General features: G+C 56.1%; 1 protein-coding gene across 1 annotated transcript in view; it reads right to left on the bottom strand.

Moving 5' to 3' along the window:
• Adgrb2 (adhesion G protein-coupled receptor B2) overlaps window positions 1-19,355 on the bottom strand; it is a 34,503-nt gene that overhangs the window by 12,702 nt on the left and 2,446 nt on the right. The window contains 8 exon segments of the mRNA XM_090335370.1: window positions 849-955; window positions 1,077-1,178; window positions 1,250-1,417; window positions 1,511-1,675; window positions 2,303-2,467; window positions 3,686-3,850; window positions 4,147-4,230; window positions 14,786-15,599. Of these exon segments, the coding sequence (XP_090191496.1) occupies window positions 849-955; window positions 1,077-1,178; window positions 1,250-1,417; window positions 1,511-1,675; window positions 2,303-2,467; window positions 3,686-3,850; window positions 4,147-4,230; window positions 14,786-15,584 (1,755 nt within the window). The 5' untranslated portion in view covers window positions 15,585-15,599.

The following is a 19,355-nucleotide window of genomic DNA, read 5'->3' as shown; positions in this document are numbered from 1 at the left end:
GCAGGTGACATGGAGGCCCCGTCATCGGAGCATCAGGAACCAGGAGCAGAGCCTGGCCCATCCCACTCCCATCAACCCCTGCGTTCATACAAGGTCAGAGGGAACTGCTCAAAGGGCTCAGGGGAGGCAGAGGAGTGGAGGTGGGGAAAGGGAGCACCTCAAAAGGTACTTGAAAAGACTCGAGTGGAAGCATCTGTGCTCCTCATCTCAAAGGGTCCTGTGCATTCAGAAGTGCAGTACAGTGAGCACTGCTCCCTACCTAACAAGCCTGAAATGCAAACCAGGACCTAACAGTCAGAAACATATGCATGTGCCACCGACGCTGAAACTACACTGACCCTGTGACAGGCCCTCAGCTGGACACTGGGGACACAAAAACCTAGGAGCCCCAACTCTAGTGGGGTAGAGACACTTGGATATTTTTTTTTGCCAGCCCTGGGGCTTGAACTCAGGACCTGAGCACTGTCCTTGGGCTTTCTCAAGGCTAGAGCTCTACCACCTGAGCCTCAACACCACTTCTAACTTTTCCTATGTATATGGTACCAAGGAGCCAAACCTGGGTCTCTGTGCATGCTAAGCAAGCACTCTGCCACTAGACCAAACTCCCGGCCCTGGGTAAGTATTCTTAACATCTACTGACTGAAGCTTGGGGAGAGGCAGGAGCACAGGGGTGGGCAGCAAGACACAGAGAAAACACTCGGGAGATAGGTCCGAACAGATGAGAGCTTTTCAGACAAGAAAAAGGCACAGTCCAGCAGAAGTGAGCACAGCATAAGGCACATGTCCCTCCACTCCCTACCAGAGTCTGGGACAGATACCCAACATCCTAGCTGGCAGGGCACACTCACTGATAGATACAGGTAGCGATATTCATGGGAGATGCAGCGAGCAAAGCTGGGCAGTCCCCAGTACGCCACACCCTGGGCACTAAGGAGACAGCGGCGGCTAGCAGACCCTGCAAGAGGACAAGACGGAGGGCTGGGCAAGAGGGCCAAGCTCTCGCCCACTCCCTCAGGAGGAGACTCAGCAGCTGGGGGTCCAGACGTGGATTCAGTGAGAGTCTGTAACGACCTTACCCGAGGCATTGGGGGGACATTTATTATAGATGATTTCGCCAGCTGCTGCCTTCTTCCATGTCATCAGCATCACATACTCATCCCTGCACATTTCGTGGAAGGCTGTGGAGGCAGGGGCGGCTCAGTGGGGCTCACACAGGGCCTCCACCCCCTTAGGAGTTGTGTCAGCATACCTGGACACCTCTTCTCACTGCAGGGCTTCACCTCCTCTCCACTGCCTTCACAGGGGTAACCCTGCGTGCCTGTGGCCTGGCACATGCGGAAGCGCCGCTGCCAGCCTGTGTCACATGTCTTGGAGCACAGGCTCCATGCGTTCCACGGCCCCCACTTGCCGTCAGTGGCTGTGGGAGAGGGGGAGTGGAGAGACTGCCAGTGCCTGCCCCCAGGGCCAGGGCTTCCAATTGCCACCTGCTGCCCTCATGCTGAACACTCACCGGGGCACTCGAGGTTGCTGCAGTCACGGGTGTCGGTGAGAGCACCCGTGCACGTAGCCCAGGCTGGGCCTGCCACACTGCACTTCCGGCTGCGCTGTTGGGTCCCGTTGGCACAGGAGGATGAGCATGGGCCCCAGGGACCCCATTCTAGCCACTGGCCTTCCACTGCATGGGGAGACACAAGCAGGGGTGGCCGTTGAGCAGAATGTGGGGAGACTGCCAGGGGCAAAGTATTACGGGGAGATAACAGAACCTGGCTGGCACTCAGACCTGTGCCAGGCCAGACCCATTCAAGCAGGGTAGTTAAAGGGAGCTGGAGTGCTCAGGTGATGCTTGGGCTTCCTTCTGCCTGTCCCCTGCTCTAGGAACACAGGACACCTCTCCACTCAGTTCAGAGGGTGAGCTTTCCTCTTGCTGAGGACCAGGGCTGCTTCTGATCTTTGCCTGCACTTCAGCCCAATTTTGTGTCCAATCAGTCCAGAAGGCTAATGGCACCAAAGTGCTATTAATGGCAAAGGCGGACAAGGGTTTAGAGGTAGGGGCACTGGGTAAGCAGTACGATTTTGTCTGGGTCACAAGTTGCCAAGCCCAAGTCAGGGCTGGAGCTCACCTCCCACACTTGCAGGCAGTTTCCGGTCTCCCCATGCTTGGTCAAAGTTCACAGCCCCCCCAACCCCCAGGGACAGGGCACTGGACCTGACTATCTCCCTGTAGTCTCCCCCCACCACCCCACCCCACCCCACGCACACTGGCTGGGCAGCGCCTGCCTACCAGCCCCCTGGCGCTACTGACCCGGGCAGGCGGCCATACTGCAGAGCTTAGTCTGCAGCTCGGGACCCTCGCAGGCCTTGCCGCCGTGCTGGGGGGGCACGCAGGTCCGCATCCGGCTCCGGGACCCGCGCCCGCAGCTGCGGGAGCACAGGCTCCAGGACCCCCACTCCTCCCACACGCCGTGCACTGCAAGGAAGCACGTGGCTGGTGGCTGAGCAGCACCTCGGCCGCGCCCACTACCATCACCTGCCCCTCCACCCACCAATGAGGAGCTCCGCAGTTCTGCGACTGCTCCTTATTGGCCCTGCCAGGGGTCCCTTGCCTGGGAAATCCCTCAGGGTCCCAGAACTCCGCCCTTTGAGGGAATGTGGCAGGTCCCAACTGACACAGGGCAGACCCTGTGGACAGCCGGACAGTAGGATCAACCAAAGAGGGGAACCAGCAGTCCTCCTCTCCTGGAGGCACAAGACAACCCAAGTCCCACCCTCCCTCTCCCTTCCCACTCCCAGACCCAGAGCCTGACTCCACCATGGCAGTCTAGGGGCAACAGAAGTGCCCCTCCCAGCCCCAAGCGCATAGACACACAAATACACATGAACCGTACGTGGACACCAACACAACGTTCTCACACGCTGGAACACAACTTTGCAAGCTCCTGCCTCACCCCCAGTTACCAAGCTTGCCCTCTGCAAGCTCCTGTCTCACTCGACTCGCCGTTATCAAGGGCCCTCCCCAGAAAGGTCTTACTCTGAATTCACAGCCAGCACTTCACCCCCTGGAAGGGAGCAAGGAGCAGGTGGCCCGGCCCGGCCCTGCCCCTCGTGGTCACCACCTGTCCCAGGCAGGCACATGCATTTCCCTAACTATATGCTTAATTGAGAAAGGCCGAAAGGTCCAGGGAGGCACCCTGAGGAGTAGGATGGGGAGCCCAGAGCGGAGAGGAAGTGGTCCAGGAAGGCTTTATTTTAAAATGAAAAGTGGCATTCATCTTAGATTTTCAAGAAGGAGCTGAACTGCTTAGCCAAGGTGGGAGCAGGCCAAGAACGAGCAAATTCAGGGGGCTGGGACAGTGGTGGGGAGCTAGGGGAGCACAATGGGGAGACACTGAAGGTAAAACAGAGCCTTGACAACCAGGACATGGGTAGGCATCGGGAGAGGGAGGTGCCCAGAGTGGAGCAGAGTGGTGTGGCTGGGTTTATCTGTGTCCCCAGTGCTCCATGCCAGGTTGGCATCGTGCATGGAGCTAGGCATGGTGTGGGAGTCAGGCGGGTTTGCAGAGTGAAAAGAGGGGGCAGCTGAGTTGGGTTTGGGGGGTTGTCTTTTTTTAAAGAAGATTCATGTGCCCAAGTACCAGTTAAGACCTAACCCTGTTGGCAGACAGGGCAGGGAGGAGGTCGGGCCTACCTGGGCAAGTGGCTGAATTGTTGCAGGGCCGGGTCTCCCGCAGGGGCCCGCTGCACAGGGTCCCATAGGGGGAGGACACGCAGGAGCGGGTCCGCACCTGCAGACCCTGCCCACACGTCAGGGAACACACGCTCCACGGGGACCACTCCTCAGCCGCCGGGTCGCCTACAAGAGAGGGACAGCGTCGGCGGCAGGGGACACCTCCCAGACATTCCATCTCAGGGCTGTGAGAGCACCAACAAGGTAGGGACAGGTGAAGCATCAGGGGGACCCTCCTACCCTGACCCCCAAGTGGCAGGCTTTGGGGGAAGCAATCCAACCCTGCCCACAGGCCTCACATGGCAGAGACACAACTAAGCTCCAAGACAAAGACACAGACGGGCACACGCCAAGCACACATGCCACCAGACGCCACACAGTCGGGCCCCCGCCACAGAGGAAGGGAGGCGGGCCCGAGTTACCTGTCTGCGCCATGTATAGCCCAGGCTCATCTGCAGACCTTGGCCACTGGGTTTTCACCTTCGGTTCCTCTTCCGGCTCCTCACCTGGAACACGGAGGTGGCGGCAGGGGCTCAGCAAAAGCCAGCTCAGTCCTGCCACAGTGGCACAAAGACAGCAGCCTTGCTGGTCCTCAGCCTGAGGGCCTGGAAGCCACTGCAGGTGATGCGGAGAGAGCATTGCCCCCTACCTCCATTTCACAGATAAGGAAACTGAGGCTTTCCCATCTCTTGCCTCAGTTGGATAGGGGAGAGTTTGAGGGAAATGGCTACCCCTACTAATGAGCTTTAGGGAGGCATCTCTGCCACATCCTCGTAGGAAGAAAGCCAGCCATCTCTATTGAGAGATGGGGGAACTAAAGAGCACACAGTGACTTGTCCAGTGAGCTTGAAGCTCAGCTGGAATACAACTGCTGTGCCTAGGACTGGGTACGGGCAATTCTATCCCCCAAGTGGTATTGGATTGGGCTGTGGAGGCACAGATGGAAATATCACTCCTCGGAGACCTAAGAGGGATAGAGCAGGGACCTACAGCCCAGAGCCCTCTCTCCACTGCCCCTACAGACAGAAGATCTGTCTGGTCTAAGCCGAGGCAGCTCCACTGGCCCCAAGGCTCCATTCCCCTTAGCCTGCCCTGCTGCACAGGCAGGAGCTCTACCAGGCTTCTCTCTCTGCTGTAGTTTGGATCTGGAATGTTCTCAGGTCAGGGCTATTGGGGGGTACAGGGAAGTTCTTGGTGGGAGGTCCTCAGGCTACTATGGAGTATGCTTCTGAAGGGAGTTAGGGAACTGCTCCTCCCATCTTCCCTTCCTTGTAAATCCCAGCCTTGAGGTGAACAGGCTTGTCGCACCCTCCCTCCATGGTGTGCAGCCTCACTCCAGACCCCAAAGCACCAGGACCAACTAGCCATGGATTGAAGCTGCCAAAACTGTAAGATGAAAGAAACCTTCCCTCCTCATCAATGGACTTTTATTTCAGGTAGCCATTGGGCAGGTGGCAAGCACCTTCAGACTGGGCAGCAGGTAGTGGGGGGCAGGGACAGGAAAGCAGAGGGGAAAGGACTCACCCACGTAGGGGCCAGTGGGAAAGAGGAGACTGGAAGAGCATTCGGGAACAAAGCCGAGCCCAAGCTATCCCCAACTACAAGTGTGCAGCCCAATCTCTAATTTGTGAACGTTGGGCAGCACCAAATACCCTCAGAGGGCTGTGCTCTCTATGCCCCCTGCTGCCCAGTCCAGGCTTTGCACCTGAAAGCCCTTTCTGACTAGGCTGGCACACAGTAAGTTCCTTCCCTCTCCGACCCCGCCTTCCCATTCTGCAACCACTACTCATAACACCTGAGGAAGTCACGACACAGAGCCACTAGCTCTGCTTAGCCTGGGGTAAACGTCTGCATGATGTTACCATCTCTCGTCTCTTCTCATAACCTCACACTGACGGCTCCCTCCTCAGCCATCCCTCAGCCTTCTGCCTCCTCCAGGGGTCCTCCTGGCTTCATGTGAACCTCTGCCAGACCACAGAAGAGAACCAGGCTATGCGGGCAGCTCCTCCATCCCCTCACCCAGCCCCTCTGCCACACCCGCTCAGCCATCCCCAGCCTGAAGCCTTGTGACTAGCTGCCTTCTCCACACCCACTCCCAGGCTGCTGAGGAATCTGAGACCGGGCCAACTGGCACTGTGACAGGTCCAGGCCTCCACGTCCGCTAGGCACACAGGCCTTCTCTGCAGCCCTTCTGGACCGTTCACTCCTCATTCCTTCCACGTAGGACCCAACCCACCTCGCCGCTGTCTCAGCCATGGCCTTCTTCACAGAGTAGACAGAGCTAGGACCAAACAGCTTCCCATCATTCCCTTCCACCTCCCAGTTTTTCTTCTCCCTCCAGAAGTCACCCTAGCTCTGGCCCTGTACCCTCTTTTCTGCCTTCCCAGGAGGCCTGGTCATAGATCACGTCCTCTTCGTCCTCTGCTTGTGGCAGCCCATGACTGACCCTCCTGCATCCTCTTCCCTCCTCTGCCTGCCCTGGGCTTGCCTCCGACACCAAATGTTCCTCGGCTGCCACTCCACTTTCTCACCTGCCATCCACTTCCTGGCTCAAATGTCACCTCCCCTGTTGATCCTCTGCAGTTCGGCTGCTGCCCACATCCTTCTGCTGAAAATGTTTTCAGCACAGTCATCACCGTCCTCCGGGCTGTGAAATGCCGGGACACTTCACAGGCCTCGTCTCACTGGCCTCTGGGCCGCAGCTAGCCCCACTTATCCTTCCTGCCTTGAAACGTGCTCCCCCTTCTCACCTCTCCATGGGATCTCGTCCCCTTGACTGGTTAATTTTTCCTGCTGCCACATGGATGTGGCAGACATCCATGTTTTGCCTTGTTCTTATTGTACATGCCCCGTACTGTTTAAGGAACCTCCTCTGATCTAACACTCCCAGTCATTGCATCCGGGCCCTGCCTCTTCCATGTGCCATAGCAGTATGAACTCGTGAACAACTCTCCTAACTGTCAAATTCCTCATTTCCTTTCTATCTTCTGCCTGCTTGCTCCCCACCTTCCTTACTTAGCAAGTTCCTCCTCGACCTTCAGACCCCATCTCAAATAACCACTCACGGAGGAAGCCCTTCCTTATCCTCCACGCCCCAGCAGGGTGGTCTGGCCTCTTCTCCATCCCTTTCAGTACAGACGGCTTCGTCTTCCAGTCATCTGAAATGCCCTCTCCTGCAAGTCCTTGGAGGCCTGAAGGCTGTATATGAGTCATCTCTCTGGTCCCTGGGAACACCAGCACAGAGTCCAGACCAGAAAAGTATCAATAAATGAATGCCAATGAACACAGGCTGCTGGCTCCCCGTGGAGGGTAAGAGATACAGTCCACTACAAGATGTCAGCTCCACCTGGCAGTGCCAACCTTCATTGTAGGGATATCAAGACAGGCGCTGGGATGGGATTCTAGGCCTCTATCAAATCAACCTCCAGCCCAGCATCTGGTTATCAATAAATGCTCTGGAGACGCTGCACCACTTGTGCCAAGTGTGACCCAGTCTTCTTGTCTAGCCTGCTAGGGGCCAGGCCCATTACTGGATCTGGACAGTGCCACTCTTCCCACAGCCTGGCATGCAATAAGCCCCTCACATAAGACCATGTCAGAGACCACATGATCCCCTTGTGGTGTCACCTGTTCCCCTTTGAATCCTGTTCTCAAACTGCTCGCCAGTCACTTACTGGCCAGCCCCGTGATATCCCCAGAGGTCATACACTATATTGGAAGTCAGAACATGTCCCAATCCAGCTCTCTCCCAGTCTCCTGAGCTAGGAGGAGAGGAACAGGCTTGGGGCAGCACAGCCAGGGCTTCCATTGCTCTCCCCACTCAGGAGGATTTATCCCACCCCACCCCTGGCCAGTTCTCCCAGAAGGAGGAGGAGACAGAAACCAGGGGGTATTTGCTGGCAAGAACACTGATTCTGTCCCTATGCACCTCTGTGTCTAGAACAGGGCACACTCTTGGGGAAGCTAAGGCAGATCCAAGAGAACCCACAGGACCAAGGAACCATGTTAGTACACGAGGCTGGCTTGAGGGCAGGGCTCATGAGCTCTTTGCCACTTTGCAGGACTATAGATTCCTGCTATGCAGGTACCTCTACCTGTCCCTCAAAGGCCAACAGCCCATCAGCTTTCCCATCAGCCACCAGTGTCAGGCACAGATGGACCTGCTGCCTACAACATCCGTCCTCACTCAACCACCTGCTGACTGTTGTTCTGAATGAAGGTAACGTATCACACACCTCCAGGCACCAAGCACCAGTCACTGTGCACTCTGCTGTCAAGCCCTTTGCTCAGTCCTCACTAGGATCAGTCTGTCCACCTCACTAACAAAAAACTAGGCTGCAAAGGCACCTTCCCACTGCAGAGAGGATGAGATGGGAGGCGAACCCAGGCCTGCCTAATTCCAAGGGTCTGCTTTCTCCACTAAACTATGCTGGCTCTGATGGACAAAGTGCACCCCTCCTCCGACTCCCCTTCCCCAATCCCACGGGATCCAGGTGATTTCTCAAGCCCAGCAGAGCCCCGGGCCTCGCTGGTCCTCAGCACGTCTATTGTCCTTCCCCTGGTAGGAGCCTGGATCTCCCCTGTAGCCTCCAGTGGTTCCCGTATCACCTCCCAGGCCCTACTGACTTATCCAGTCTTGTTTACTTTTCCTGCTAGGCAGAAAGCACGCTGCAGGGCCATGTGGACCAGTGGGAGGGAGGACACTGATTCTGGAGCCAGACTGACACGAGTTTGATGCTCAGTTCCGCCACTATCCTGCTGCATGCCTTAGACAAGTCACGGCACCTCTCTGAGCTTCAGATTGCTCAACAGAAAGAAAAGGTAACACCTCCCCTCACATGGGGCCAGGGCATCTCCTCATGATCCCTAGAGTGGGGGAAAATGCTTTCCTCCATCCCTCCTCTCACAATATTCTTCCCTCCATCTGCAGCTGCCAAAATTTTCCACATGTCAAATGCTACCTCTTCCAAGAAGCCTTCCTAAGCTGGCCACATAAGGGGTCTGGGGATGCTAACCCCCTTTCTGTGGCCTCATCTTGTCCCCAGGTCACCTTCTGCTCTAGCTATCATTATCTTGGCTCATTCTTCAGTGGCCCCCAGGGAAGGCCTCAGTGTCTGGTATACTTCGGTGCAGAGGAAGACCTGGACTCTGGACAGCATGGTTCAAAACAGGCATTCCACAAACTTGGGTTGTTTTCCCACCTAACCAACAGGAGCCACCCTCAGTTCAGCCTGGCCTCAGCAGGCAGAGCTGTAGATACCTGCTAGGCCATGCTCTCCAAATGCCACACAACCTGGCCCCTCAGCTCCTGTGTCTGAATGTGAATGTGTTAAAAATAACCACGGTAATCACTACTTCGACAAGAAAGGAGTGCTCAGAGGTACAAAGCAGGCCTCCCTTCCCAGCGCTGTCTGCACCCTCTTGGGGTCCACCCCAGAGCCCCGAGTGGGTGCTAACTAGTCCCCTTGAAACACAGTTCTTTTCTCTCTCTCTGTGGCTCCCCAACCCCAGAAGGAGCTCTGGGCTCTACAGTGCATCAGAATCTACAGGGGCACAGAAGAAGGCAATGGCTTTTGAAAATTCTAGGCTCTATCCTGCAAGTCTAGTCAACAGGGTCTCCCTAGGAGACCAGGCGGCCAGCCAGCAGGCCAGACTGCCCTGCAAGGATTCTCCCTCCCCCAGCAGCTGACCTGCTCACCCAGCCTCCTACAGGAGCTGACTAGGCCACTGCACCGCCTCCTGTGGTCAGAAGCTCCTGGAGAGCAGGGACCACATCTAATCAACCTGTCTCCTCCACAACACCCCATTTCTTGCTGTCTCTAAGCTGCTAGCCAACAGGATGAGGACCTCGCTTGTCTCGGGATGGCAGACAGATCACTGGGCCCATCTTCCTCCTCCAGGGCCTCCAGCCATCAGCTCATCCTCTTACAGTGCTTTCTCTGGATGTTTCGCACCTCTCCGCCTTTGCACAGGCTGTTCCCTCTGCAGCCAAAGCTCTTCCTCGAGGCACAGGGCTGGGTGGCTTGGGAGATTCGTGAGCATGAACACATCATCCTGGACTGGGAAAACTGCCCCTTTCTGGGTCTCTATTTAGGTAATTCGCTGACTGGTTGAGATAGTTGAGTTGTTGTCCTACTAGAGTCTGTTGTCCTACCATGATTAATGGCGCCCATCTCCACCCCAGTCACCGCAAAGGCGTCCTTCCAACTGCATGAAGGGCAGTCTCGGTGCAACCCCAGACTCACAGACCCCCACCTGTGCTACTTTCTCTAACAAGTAGAGAGGCACGAAGAGCATGGAGCTAGACTTTAATAAGGTTGCTTTGTTTCCCTTGTGGTTGTTTCTTTGCTTATCTTCCATTTCAGTGATACTCTGCCCAGTTATGATTCAAAATCCCTTTAATATGTTAAATTTGAAAGGTAATTCAATTGAAAGAGAAACCTTCCTGGCTAATGAGAGTCCTATTCATCCCTCAAAACCCAACTCAGAATCACCTTTTCTACGTCCTTCCCACCCCTTTGCAGTTGGCTTGGTTCCCCTTCACATCCAGCTCACGCAGTCCTGTCTGGTATGCTGAACTCTATGACTATTTATTCGGGAGCTATGGCATGCCAGTGCTGCAGATTGGATGTAGCTTGAGCGTGTCCCAAGGGTTCACGTATTGAAACTGAGTCTCCATTTCAAGGTAATAAGAGGGTGGAGACTTAGTCTGAATATGGTGTTTGGGAGGTGGGGCTCCCAGGATGAACTCAGGTGGCTCTGTAAAAGGAAGAACCAATATATATAGATGCATTAACTCTCTTCTCTCACCGAGTGATGAGACTCGGCAGCGAAGAGGCCATCATCACTGGATACCGGGGCTCTTGACCTTGAAACAATGAGCCAAAATGAACCTCTTCGCTTTAAAACGTACCCAGCCTGTGGTAGTGTGTTGGTAGCAACAGGAATCAAGCCAATGCAGCCACGTGCTGCACTAGGCACTAACCACATTCCCACACATCCTCCCCTCTGCTCCGTGGAACAGCTCCGACTCTCCCCAGGTTACAGGTGGCAAAATGCTTGCGAAGCCACTTGTCCTGGTCATGAAGCTACAGTGTGCTAAGGGTCAGGGCTAGATGACTTCTGTCTGTGGTCTTGACCATACACTAATGGTCCCTCTGCTGGAGGGCAGTAAAGGTTTCTCACTCTCCTCCAATCTTATCCACCCAGAAGCAACCCAAGGCCTGACCTATATTTATAAGGGATTACTTGCTGAGAGGTGTGGGGAAGATGGGTCCCCTCCCCCACTCCCCATCCTGGAATGGAGCACATGGTCTCCAATAGTACAGAGCCTTCAGAAAAACCCACTGCCACCACGTGCTAGGTCCCACCTGTGCCCTAAGAGAAGGTCTGCCTCCCTACTCACGGAGTCCCAAGCGGGCAAGTGGGTCCGATTTCCTGATGCCAGGCTGGCCGTAAAAAGAACAAAGGGCCTGAACAAGAAGTAAGGCCACTCTCACAATGCAACTGGGCAGATCGGAGGTCCTTCCAAGCGAGGACAAAGATGGAATATATTACGTATGTGATGTAGACTAAGGGAGATCTCTGTGTAACTGAGGGCAAAGTGTTCCAGAGGAGGGGGCAGTCCAAGCACAGGCAGGGGAGCCGACAAGCACGGGGACCTGGAGATAGAGGAGCAGCAGTTGAAAGGGCAGGGGGAAGTGGAGGAGAGGCTCAAAAAGAGTGTGGCAGTGATCCCAGAATGGGGTTAGAATGCCAGGATGAGACGCTTTGGCAGAACTGGAGTCTCTGGCACCAGATCAGAGAAGTAACATAGAATTGGGGGCCAACTGAGGCATCAAGGTGGCACCACCCTGTCCAAGTCCCATGACAGCAGAACCAGAGTCAGATCTAAACCCACTTTTGCCTCCCAGGAGCCCCCAGATTCCCTTGATGACCACATCTCAAGAAGGTTGTGTCCGTCTGTGATCCCAGAACTCAGAGGACAGAGGCACAAGGATGGAGAGTCTGAAGTTAGCTGTGATACACAGAAAGACTATGTCTCTTCAAATAAAAACAAATAAGCCGGGCACTGGTAGCTCATGCGTGTAATCCTAGCTACTCAGGAAGCTGAGATCTGAGGATTAAAGTTCCTACAAGAATAGTCTATTAATTGGAGATTCATCTCCAGTTAATCACAGCCACTCTCATGAGCCTGTATCTGCTGGGGTCAGGAGGGTCAGTGGGCAGGGGCTGCAGGCCAGGACCAGCCTTCAGGAGCAGGGCTCTGCACCAGACACTACTGCCATCCACCTCCAAGTCTCAGCCTCAGCCGGCCTGTGCCAGCCCTCCATGAGCTTGCTCCTTCCTGCCTGCCTTCCTTTCTTCCTCTCCCCACACTTAACAGATTGCGGCAGCAAGATGGCACAAATTTATGGCTCAACTCACCAAAAATAACAAGAGATCTATCAAAGGCAGTTTGCGTGAAATTAACAGGCGCCTGTACCCTCTTGTCAAACGCACTCAGCTCTGAGGCAGGCCACAGAACCCTGCTGGGTCACTGCCCGGCTGCCCCCAGTCTCCTTGTTCTTCCCATACCAACCTAAGCCCATTCTGTTTGCTCTTCTTCTGACCTCACTCAAGGGCATCCAAGAGGAAGAGAAGCCAGCTTCTCTACCCCAGAACCCAGCAGAGGAGCTGGGATGAGGGTCTCCTCCTGTCACCATGCTCCCCACGAACTTCACTCTTTCTGGCAGATGTGAGTGCCAGCCCGTTCTCTTGGAGCCCAGGGTGAGGCATGGAGCAGGGCATGGAGAGGAACCAAGGACTTAGCAAAGGTGGTCCTCCCACCATGCACACAACACTCCAAAGCCCTGAAGATGCCTCCGACCCACAGACACGCCCCACCACATGGAACACACTGAGTCACGTGCTTGCTGTCTCTCGCATCAGAAAGGTTGAGCAGGAGGGAAGAGGTGGCAGAGCAACAGGAATCTCCTGCCTGCCAGGGGAGATGAAGGGGCTATGCCAACCAGCTCCAAGTACCAGCACAGTGCTCACTTAGGCTGGCTGAGGCCACCTTGCCCCTTATCTACTGTCCACAGGGGCCCTCACTTCAGAGCAACTGCATGGACAGATGCCAAGTAGGACAGAGGACAAGAGCAGAGGTCAGGCTTAGGAAAAGCTGGGAGTGCCAACCCAGGGCTCCATGCTCCCAAACAACCTTCTACCCAAGAACTATTAGCCATCCAATCTTCATTTGCCTATAGTTCCAGGGGGCTCTACAGAGGCTCTGGTGATAGTGCCATGCCTGTCCCTGGTCTTTCTGACCCCTGATGGCCTCGGGCTACCAATCAACTCCTGCTTCCGGCTTCTACCAAGCCCAGCTGGCTGCTCCTGGCTCTGTGTTCCACATGGCAGCCTGCCCAGCCGTGCCAGCCCATGAGGGCAAAGCCTTGCTCTGTCCACTGCAGACCACTAGGCCAATGGACCACAGGGAATGGCAGACAAAAGAACCTGCCCTCGGCTGAGTAGAATGGGAGAGGCCCCCCAGAATGACAGGCAGTGGCAGCCATGCAGGAAGAGCCATAAACCTCCTGATATATGCCTGGTGCTCTCGGCCGATGTTCGACAAAGAAGCAAAATTCAATTTCTTCCTGCAGGCACTAAATCCCAGGCCAGCCTCCAGGGCCTGTAACCTGCCCACGGGCTGGCTGTCACTGGACGGCTTCATTGACTGAGGTTAGAGTCCAAGCTGGCCTGGGACAGAGGCCATAGCAAGGCCACTCGACACTCACTGTGGATGGACAGGTGTCTCATGGCAGGTGTCTCATGGGGGCAGCCAAGAAGGGCCCCCTTCAAAGTACTAGAAGCGGCTCCAGTCATTGTTAAGTCCCCTCTCTAACTAATTCAAGGACACCTTCCCATTTTACAGACAAACCCATGCCCCGGTCATTCATTCAAGGTAACAGTCAAAGGCAATGTCCAGTTGCTCCTGAGCTAGGCTCCAAAACAGCGATGGGGAGAGGCTACAACCTCCAGATCTCCTGTAGCCTTCACACAAGCCCCTGCCTCCTGTGAAACCCCACTACCCCTAACTGCACCCACCATCCTTTTGAGGGAAGGCCAGTACTTGTTATCCAAATGGGAAAATGAGGTCGTACGGAGGGGTGGGGTCTCCCTGTACAGTAATCAGCTTCAGACTTGCTTTCCTCCCACTTCTGCCCCTGTCCTTGGCCCTGCCAGGTCTCCAGGCCAGTCCCTGGCTCAGCGCTGGCTACAGGCATGCAGAGTCCAGCTAGAGGGCTGGGACCTAGAAGCTGCAGGAAGCAGATCAGTGGAAGGTGGCCATGGCTGTGGAGCTGGGGTGGGTGTGGGAGCAGGCAGGCACAAGGGCTCGAAGAGTTTTTGTCCAGTCAGCAAGAAGCTTCAGCAGCTGTCGGCCTCAGTCCCAGAAGACATGGGCCCGGTGGGGGGCTGGGAGTGTGTGTGTTGGTGGGGGAGATGGGACACTGGGAGCTGGGCCAGCTGGGGCCTCTGAGGCAGGCTCAGAGCTCAGGCCTCTTCACACTCTTCCTAGCCTCCTGTGCCCTGACCGTGGGGCACTGCCAAAAACCATTGACCTATGTGGGCAGGGGCACAACTCTGCTTCCTGCCTGCTCCAGCCTCTGGGCAAACTTGTCAACTCACAGTGCCAGAGCCTGCCACAGCCACTCTGAGCTTTGGGTCTTTGCACACTGCTCCATGTGCCTGGAATGCCCTTCTGTGGCTCGTACCACTCACACTTGTCTTGCAGGTCTCTGTCCCTATGCCCTTCCCTTCAGGCGGCCTCCGCTGGCTGCCCACCTGGGAATCCCCTCCCATGTTTCCACCTGGCTCTATCCCCTTGCCTGGCCCCATTCATCCACCAGGCAGCACACTCACTCTTCCAGAGTAAGATGTAACCCTGTGCCACTCCAATGACTTCTGTTCAAGGCTGAGCACAGCAGTGACTCCATGACAAGCTGCCAGGATAGAGACCTGGAGACACCATCAGCCCCCTATACACCCGCCCCACCCCACCCGGGCCCTGCTCAGACTCACCATATCTCATCTCGGTGGTGAATAGGTCATTGCTGCTCCCCGAGTGCAAGTCGGCCTCGGCAGGTGGGGCTGGACCCCCAGGCACCAGGGCATTGGACAAGGTGTGGGCAGCAGGAGGACCTGGAGGTGTAGTGGTGGCAGGGCCGGCCCCTGCCTCCCCAGGGCAGCTGCAGCCTGGCTGAGCAAAGCCACAGGCCCTGCCTGCAGCCCGGCCACACTCCTCACTCCAGCGGCAGAGCACTCCGCAGGTGAACTGGCTGGAGTTGTTGTTGTTGATGAGCAAGACTTCCACAAAGCGGAAGGCTAGGGCAGCAGGCGCCAGCAGGCGTGGGGCCTCTGAGGGCTCGGCTGACAGACAGAGCTGCACAAAGTTCTTGTCGAAGTGCAGGAAGGTAAAGGGGCCTGAGCCGCCACAAAGCTCCAACCCCACTGCCGCCTCCTCCTCCTCCTCCGGCCTCCCCACCTCAGACTCTGCCTGGGCCACAGCCTCCTCGGGACTAGGCCGCAGGCAGGTAAAGTTGACCAGGTAATGGTCCAGGGGCAGCAGACGGGGGGCAAAGTGGGCGCACACCTGCTCCTGGCGGTTGAAGCGCAGGTAGAGGGAGTACTTGGTGGGGTCAGGGTTCTCCAGGGTCCAGGAGCAGCCCGAGGCGATGGTAGGAAAGAGGTCCTGCAGTGAGAAGGCCCCGTAGAGCACACCCGAGGCCAGGGCGGAGCAGGCACTGGGGGCAGGGTCGAAGGCGGCGGCCAGGCGCAGGGACAGAATCACAGACAGTAAGAGGGGACAGGCTGGGGTCATCCTATGTCCCTTGCCCTGTGGAGAAAGACAGAGGTCAGCAGGGCCCAGCACAGCTAGCACAGGTTTTGCACCTCCAGAGCCCAGACGTGGGTAGTGGGTGTAGAGTGCAGACCACGCCCTTTCAAGTCACTCACATCCACCTGTGCGATCTTGGACAGGCGCTTGACCTCTGTGAGCCTGTTTCCTTACCTGTAAAATGGAGTGCTGCCAGTACCTATCTCACAGGTCTCCTACAAGGGCGAAATGAGATAAGTGAGGGGAAGGGCTCAGGAATGTGCTTGGAATCTCATAAGCACTGACTTTCCACAGGCGTGAGTTTTTGTCACCATCGTTCTGATTCCTCCTATTCAGCCCATCAGCTACAGGCATCTGGGCCTGGTGCTCAGACACAAACCCAGCCCCACCACCCTGCTTTTATCCTCCAGAACTGTTGCTCTCAATCACACTGTGTCGTGATCACCTGTGAGAAGTGTCACGCCTAATCCAGCAGTGATTGTCAAAGTGGTGATGTTTGACAACGATTTGCTTTTCTATAAATCAGTGCAATTCAAGGTTATTCCTGCAACAGTGTCATTATGGCTCCCTCACTTCAATAAGGAAAAGGTAAAGGGGTGGAGTCACAGACTATGTGCCTGGGACTGTGCACCACCCAGCCATACCCACGGGAGGAAGGGTACTGCCAATACAAATGTCATATCACTGCCATGTATTTCCTGGAGAGGGACTGGGTAAGATGACATTGGTCTTTAGTGCCAACCTAGGCAGTCACTTCCTGGCTGTGCCTCATGAGCCTCAGTTTCCTTGTCTGCAGAATGGTACAGTAAATAGTTTCCCTGAGCATCTCTTCCCCACCTACGCCCCACAGGATTACCCTCTATCTCTTGTTCTTTTCCCAGGGTTTAGCTCCTAAGAGTGAAGACCAGGACTTGTTGGCTTCTGCCTGTCTCAGTTGTGCATCCAGCTGGGATCCCAGCAGATGCGAGTATACTCCAGGTGGGAGGACCTGGTGGACCCAAGCCCCATCCGGACACAGGAGTCAGGCCAGAGGACTACAGTCCCACTGCTAGCCATCAGACCAGGACGGAGACATTAACCAACAACATCCAGCTCCACCCCATTGCCTAGAGCTCAGCCTTCTAGTCTTAACCCCAAAAGTTATCCATTCAGCTCCCAGCCACAACACAGCTCACAGCTCTGGTTGGGGCCCTAGAGCCCAATGATTCCACATTAGAGGCAATAAGATGGGGCCTTGAGAAGGGAGGCCACCTGCTCAGGATCACATGAGAGTGGCCCGGGATGGGGCCTGAAATCCAGAACCTCATCCCAGCCCACAATTCTTCCCTCCAGGTAGGGCTTCTTGCTCCTCCCCTTTATTTAGCTGCTCAGGATTCAGGCCAAGTGGACCTGGGTACTGAATCACAAACACAGGATAGCTCATAGGTGTGGCTTTATTTTCCCCAAACATAGCTGCTCCCCAGGGACAGATTTCCTCTTAGCTCTGTTAATAGTAGGAGGGGCACAGGAATCAGAACCTCAGCACTCCAATCCCTGCTGCAGCATCCACAGTGCTCCAAATTCCCCATTCCCACATGCTGCCCCCAGTCCCACAGCCCAATCACAAAGCCACACACTAGGCAGGGCTGAGGACTCACCTGGGAGGCCTATTCAGCCTGGAAACTGCCCCTCCCCAGTACAAAAAAACAGAACAGGCTCCATCTTCCCTCCACTAGCATCCTGGTTTGAGTGGAAGAAGGAAGGACCTTCCCTACCTGACATGATACCTGTCCCAAACTGTTCAGCTAGCCCAGCCAACTGCAGCACCAGGAAGCTCCCAGCTGATGAGTGACATCCAAGCCCCCCCACCCCCAATTATATTTAAGCAGGCTGCAAAATTCAGGCCATGGCTATAGCTCAGTGCAGGAGAGGTGGGGGCTCATTAGAACTGGCCACCCCTCCCCCACTTAGAGCAAGGCAGGGAGCATCCTGACACATACCTCAAGAGGCTTGGGCTTGAACATCATTTTGCCCTGAAGATGCATACAGAAAATCATGCAAGCACAGCTGTGTGTTCAGACACAGAATTCACTGGTATTCTGCATATGAACAGACATGCATGCACACAGACATGCACACCAAACAAGAAAACCACAGCATTGTGTCTCACATGTGTGTGGGGGTACACACACACATAAAAAGATGCAAACGTAGACCCAGTGTGAATACTCATAGGTAGTGGGCCCTGAGGCTCAACCCAGGACGCTGGGCTCTTAGCTCTGTGGTGGTATCTGCCTCCATTCCCCCTTTTCTTGTGCTTCTGAAGGTAGGAGCACAGACCCTGGCTCCCTCTCCTGCATCCCTGCTATTCCCAAGCCTTTAGGAAGCACCAGAGGCTCACGTTTCACAGCCAAAGCCTGGTTTCTCCAGGTGTGAGCCACCTGTAAACACTGTCTAAGCCCCTCATCCGTGTAGTCTCCTCCAGGCACCTTCATACATCCATTTTGGAATTTCACCACGGCCACATAGGAGCATCATAGTTCCTGATACAGAATAAGACCTGTGGTGGGCCCTTTTGTATTCTCCCACTTCTCAAATCCAAGCAGGGTCACAGACAGCTGGAGTGTAGAGCCAAGGTCTGTCCTCCGGATAGCAACGCCCCCCAACGCTGCCCCCTGAGCCACCTTCTGGAAGGGGACTTAGAAGGATCAAGTGCATATTGGTGACAAGTAACTGAACCAAAACCTGTTTCCCTCACTGTCCACCTTCTCACTTGACCTACCAGACTGCCAGCATAGCGTCCAGGCCCACCAAAACATCTCTGACGGGTTCCCTTCCTGGCCTCTGCAATAGCTCCCCCTTTTAACTGCTGAGACACGGGTCATGGCCTCTGAAAAGCTCTTTGGAATTCTAAGAGTGGCTCTGCCACCTCCAAGCCCAGGAAGGCCACAAACTAGTCCAGTGCAGAAGAGCCAGAAAGAAGAGGGGCTGAGTTCAGCTGTGAGGGAGAACTTCCTGCATCAAATAAGAATCAGAAGGCCTCTTCCCTCAAGGACCTCTTAGGGCTGGAGTCATGTCAGTCTTGGAGACCTGTGCCCAGCACACCCAGGAACCCCACACTGACCAGGTATATTCAGGTCTCCTTCCTCACAGACCCCACAAGTCTGCCCAAAAAAGAACCCAATGCTTTCGGCCAGCTGCTGGAAAGTGGGGGGGGGGTAAGAGGGACAGGGAGGGGCGCCCCCGGGCGGGGCCGGCCTTGGGGTGGGGGGCTGGACAGCAGGGTCCCTGGGGGGAGGGGCGAGGCCGCCGCACTTCCTCCGTGTATCCACCTGGCAGCTCCAACCCGCCTGCCCGTCACTCATCTCCACCTCCCCGGCGGCTCGGGTTCCAGGGTTCCACGCAGGCCGCCAGCTTCCTGGCCCAGGCACCGACCCGGGGTGGGGGCCAGCGAGCTCTGAGCCCGCCGCTGGCACCGCGGAGGCGCGCGCCCTCCACCCCGCCTCCCGCGCCGTGGACCCCCGCGAGGCCTCCCCTCCGCCCCGGGGTCGGGGGACGAGGAAGGGGGGCGTTCTCTGTCTCAAGAGGGGCTCAGCATGCCCCGAGGGCCGGGGGGGGGGGCGGAGGGAAGGGGGCGGTGACTCAGCCGCCCTCTGCCCGCCACCTCCCCGGAACTTTGCAGCAGCTGGAGCCGCGGTTGCCACAGGAACCGCAAGCTTTTGTTCCCCAATGTCAGGGTCGCCCCTGCGGGCGGGGGTGGGGTTGGGGGGCTGTCAT

Source organism: Megascapheus bottae, chromosome 6 (assembly GCF_031878675.1).
Source record: "Megascapheus bottae isolate mThoBot1 chromosome 6, mThoBot2.hap1, whole genome shotgun sequence".
Lineage (NCBI taxonomy): Eukaryota > Metazoa > Chordata > Mammalia > Rodentia > Geomyidae > Megascapheus > Megascapheus bottae.
The sequence above is the reverse complement of the archived record's forward strand: the minus strand, read 5'-3'. Positions and strand labels throughout refer to the sequence as shown.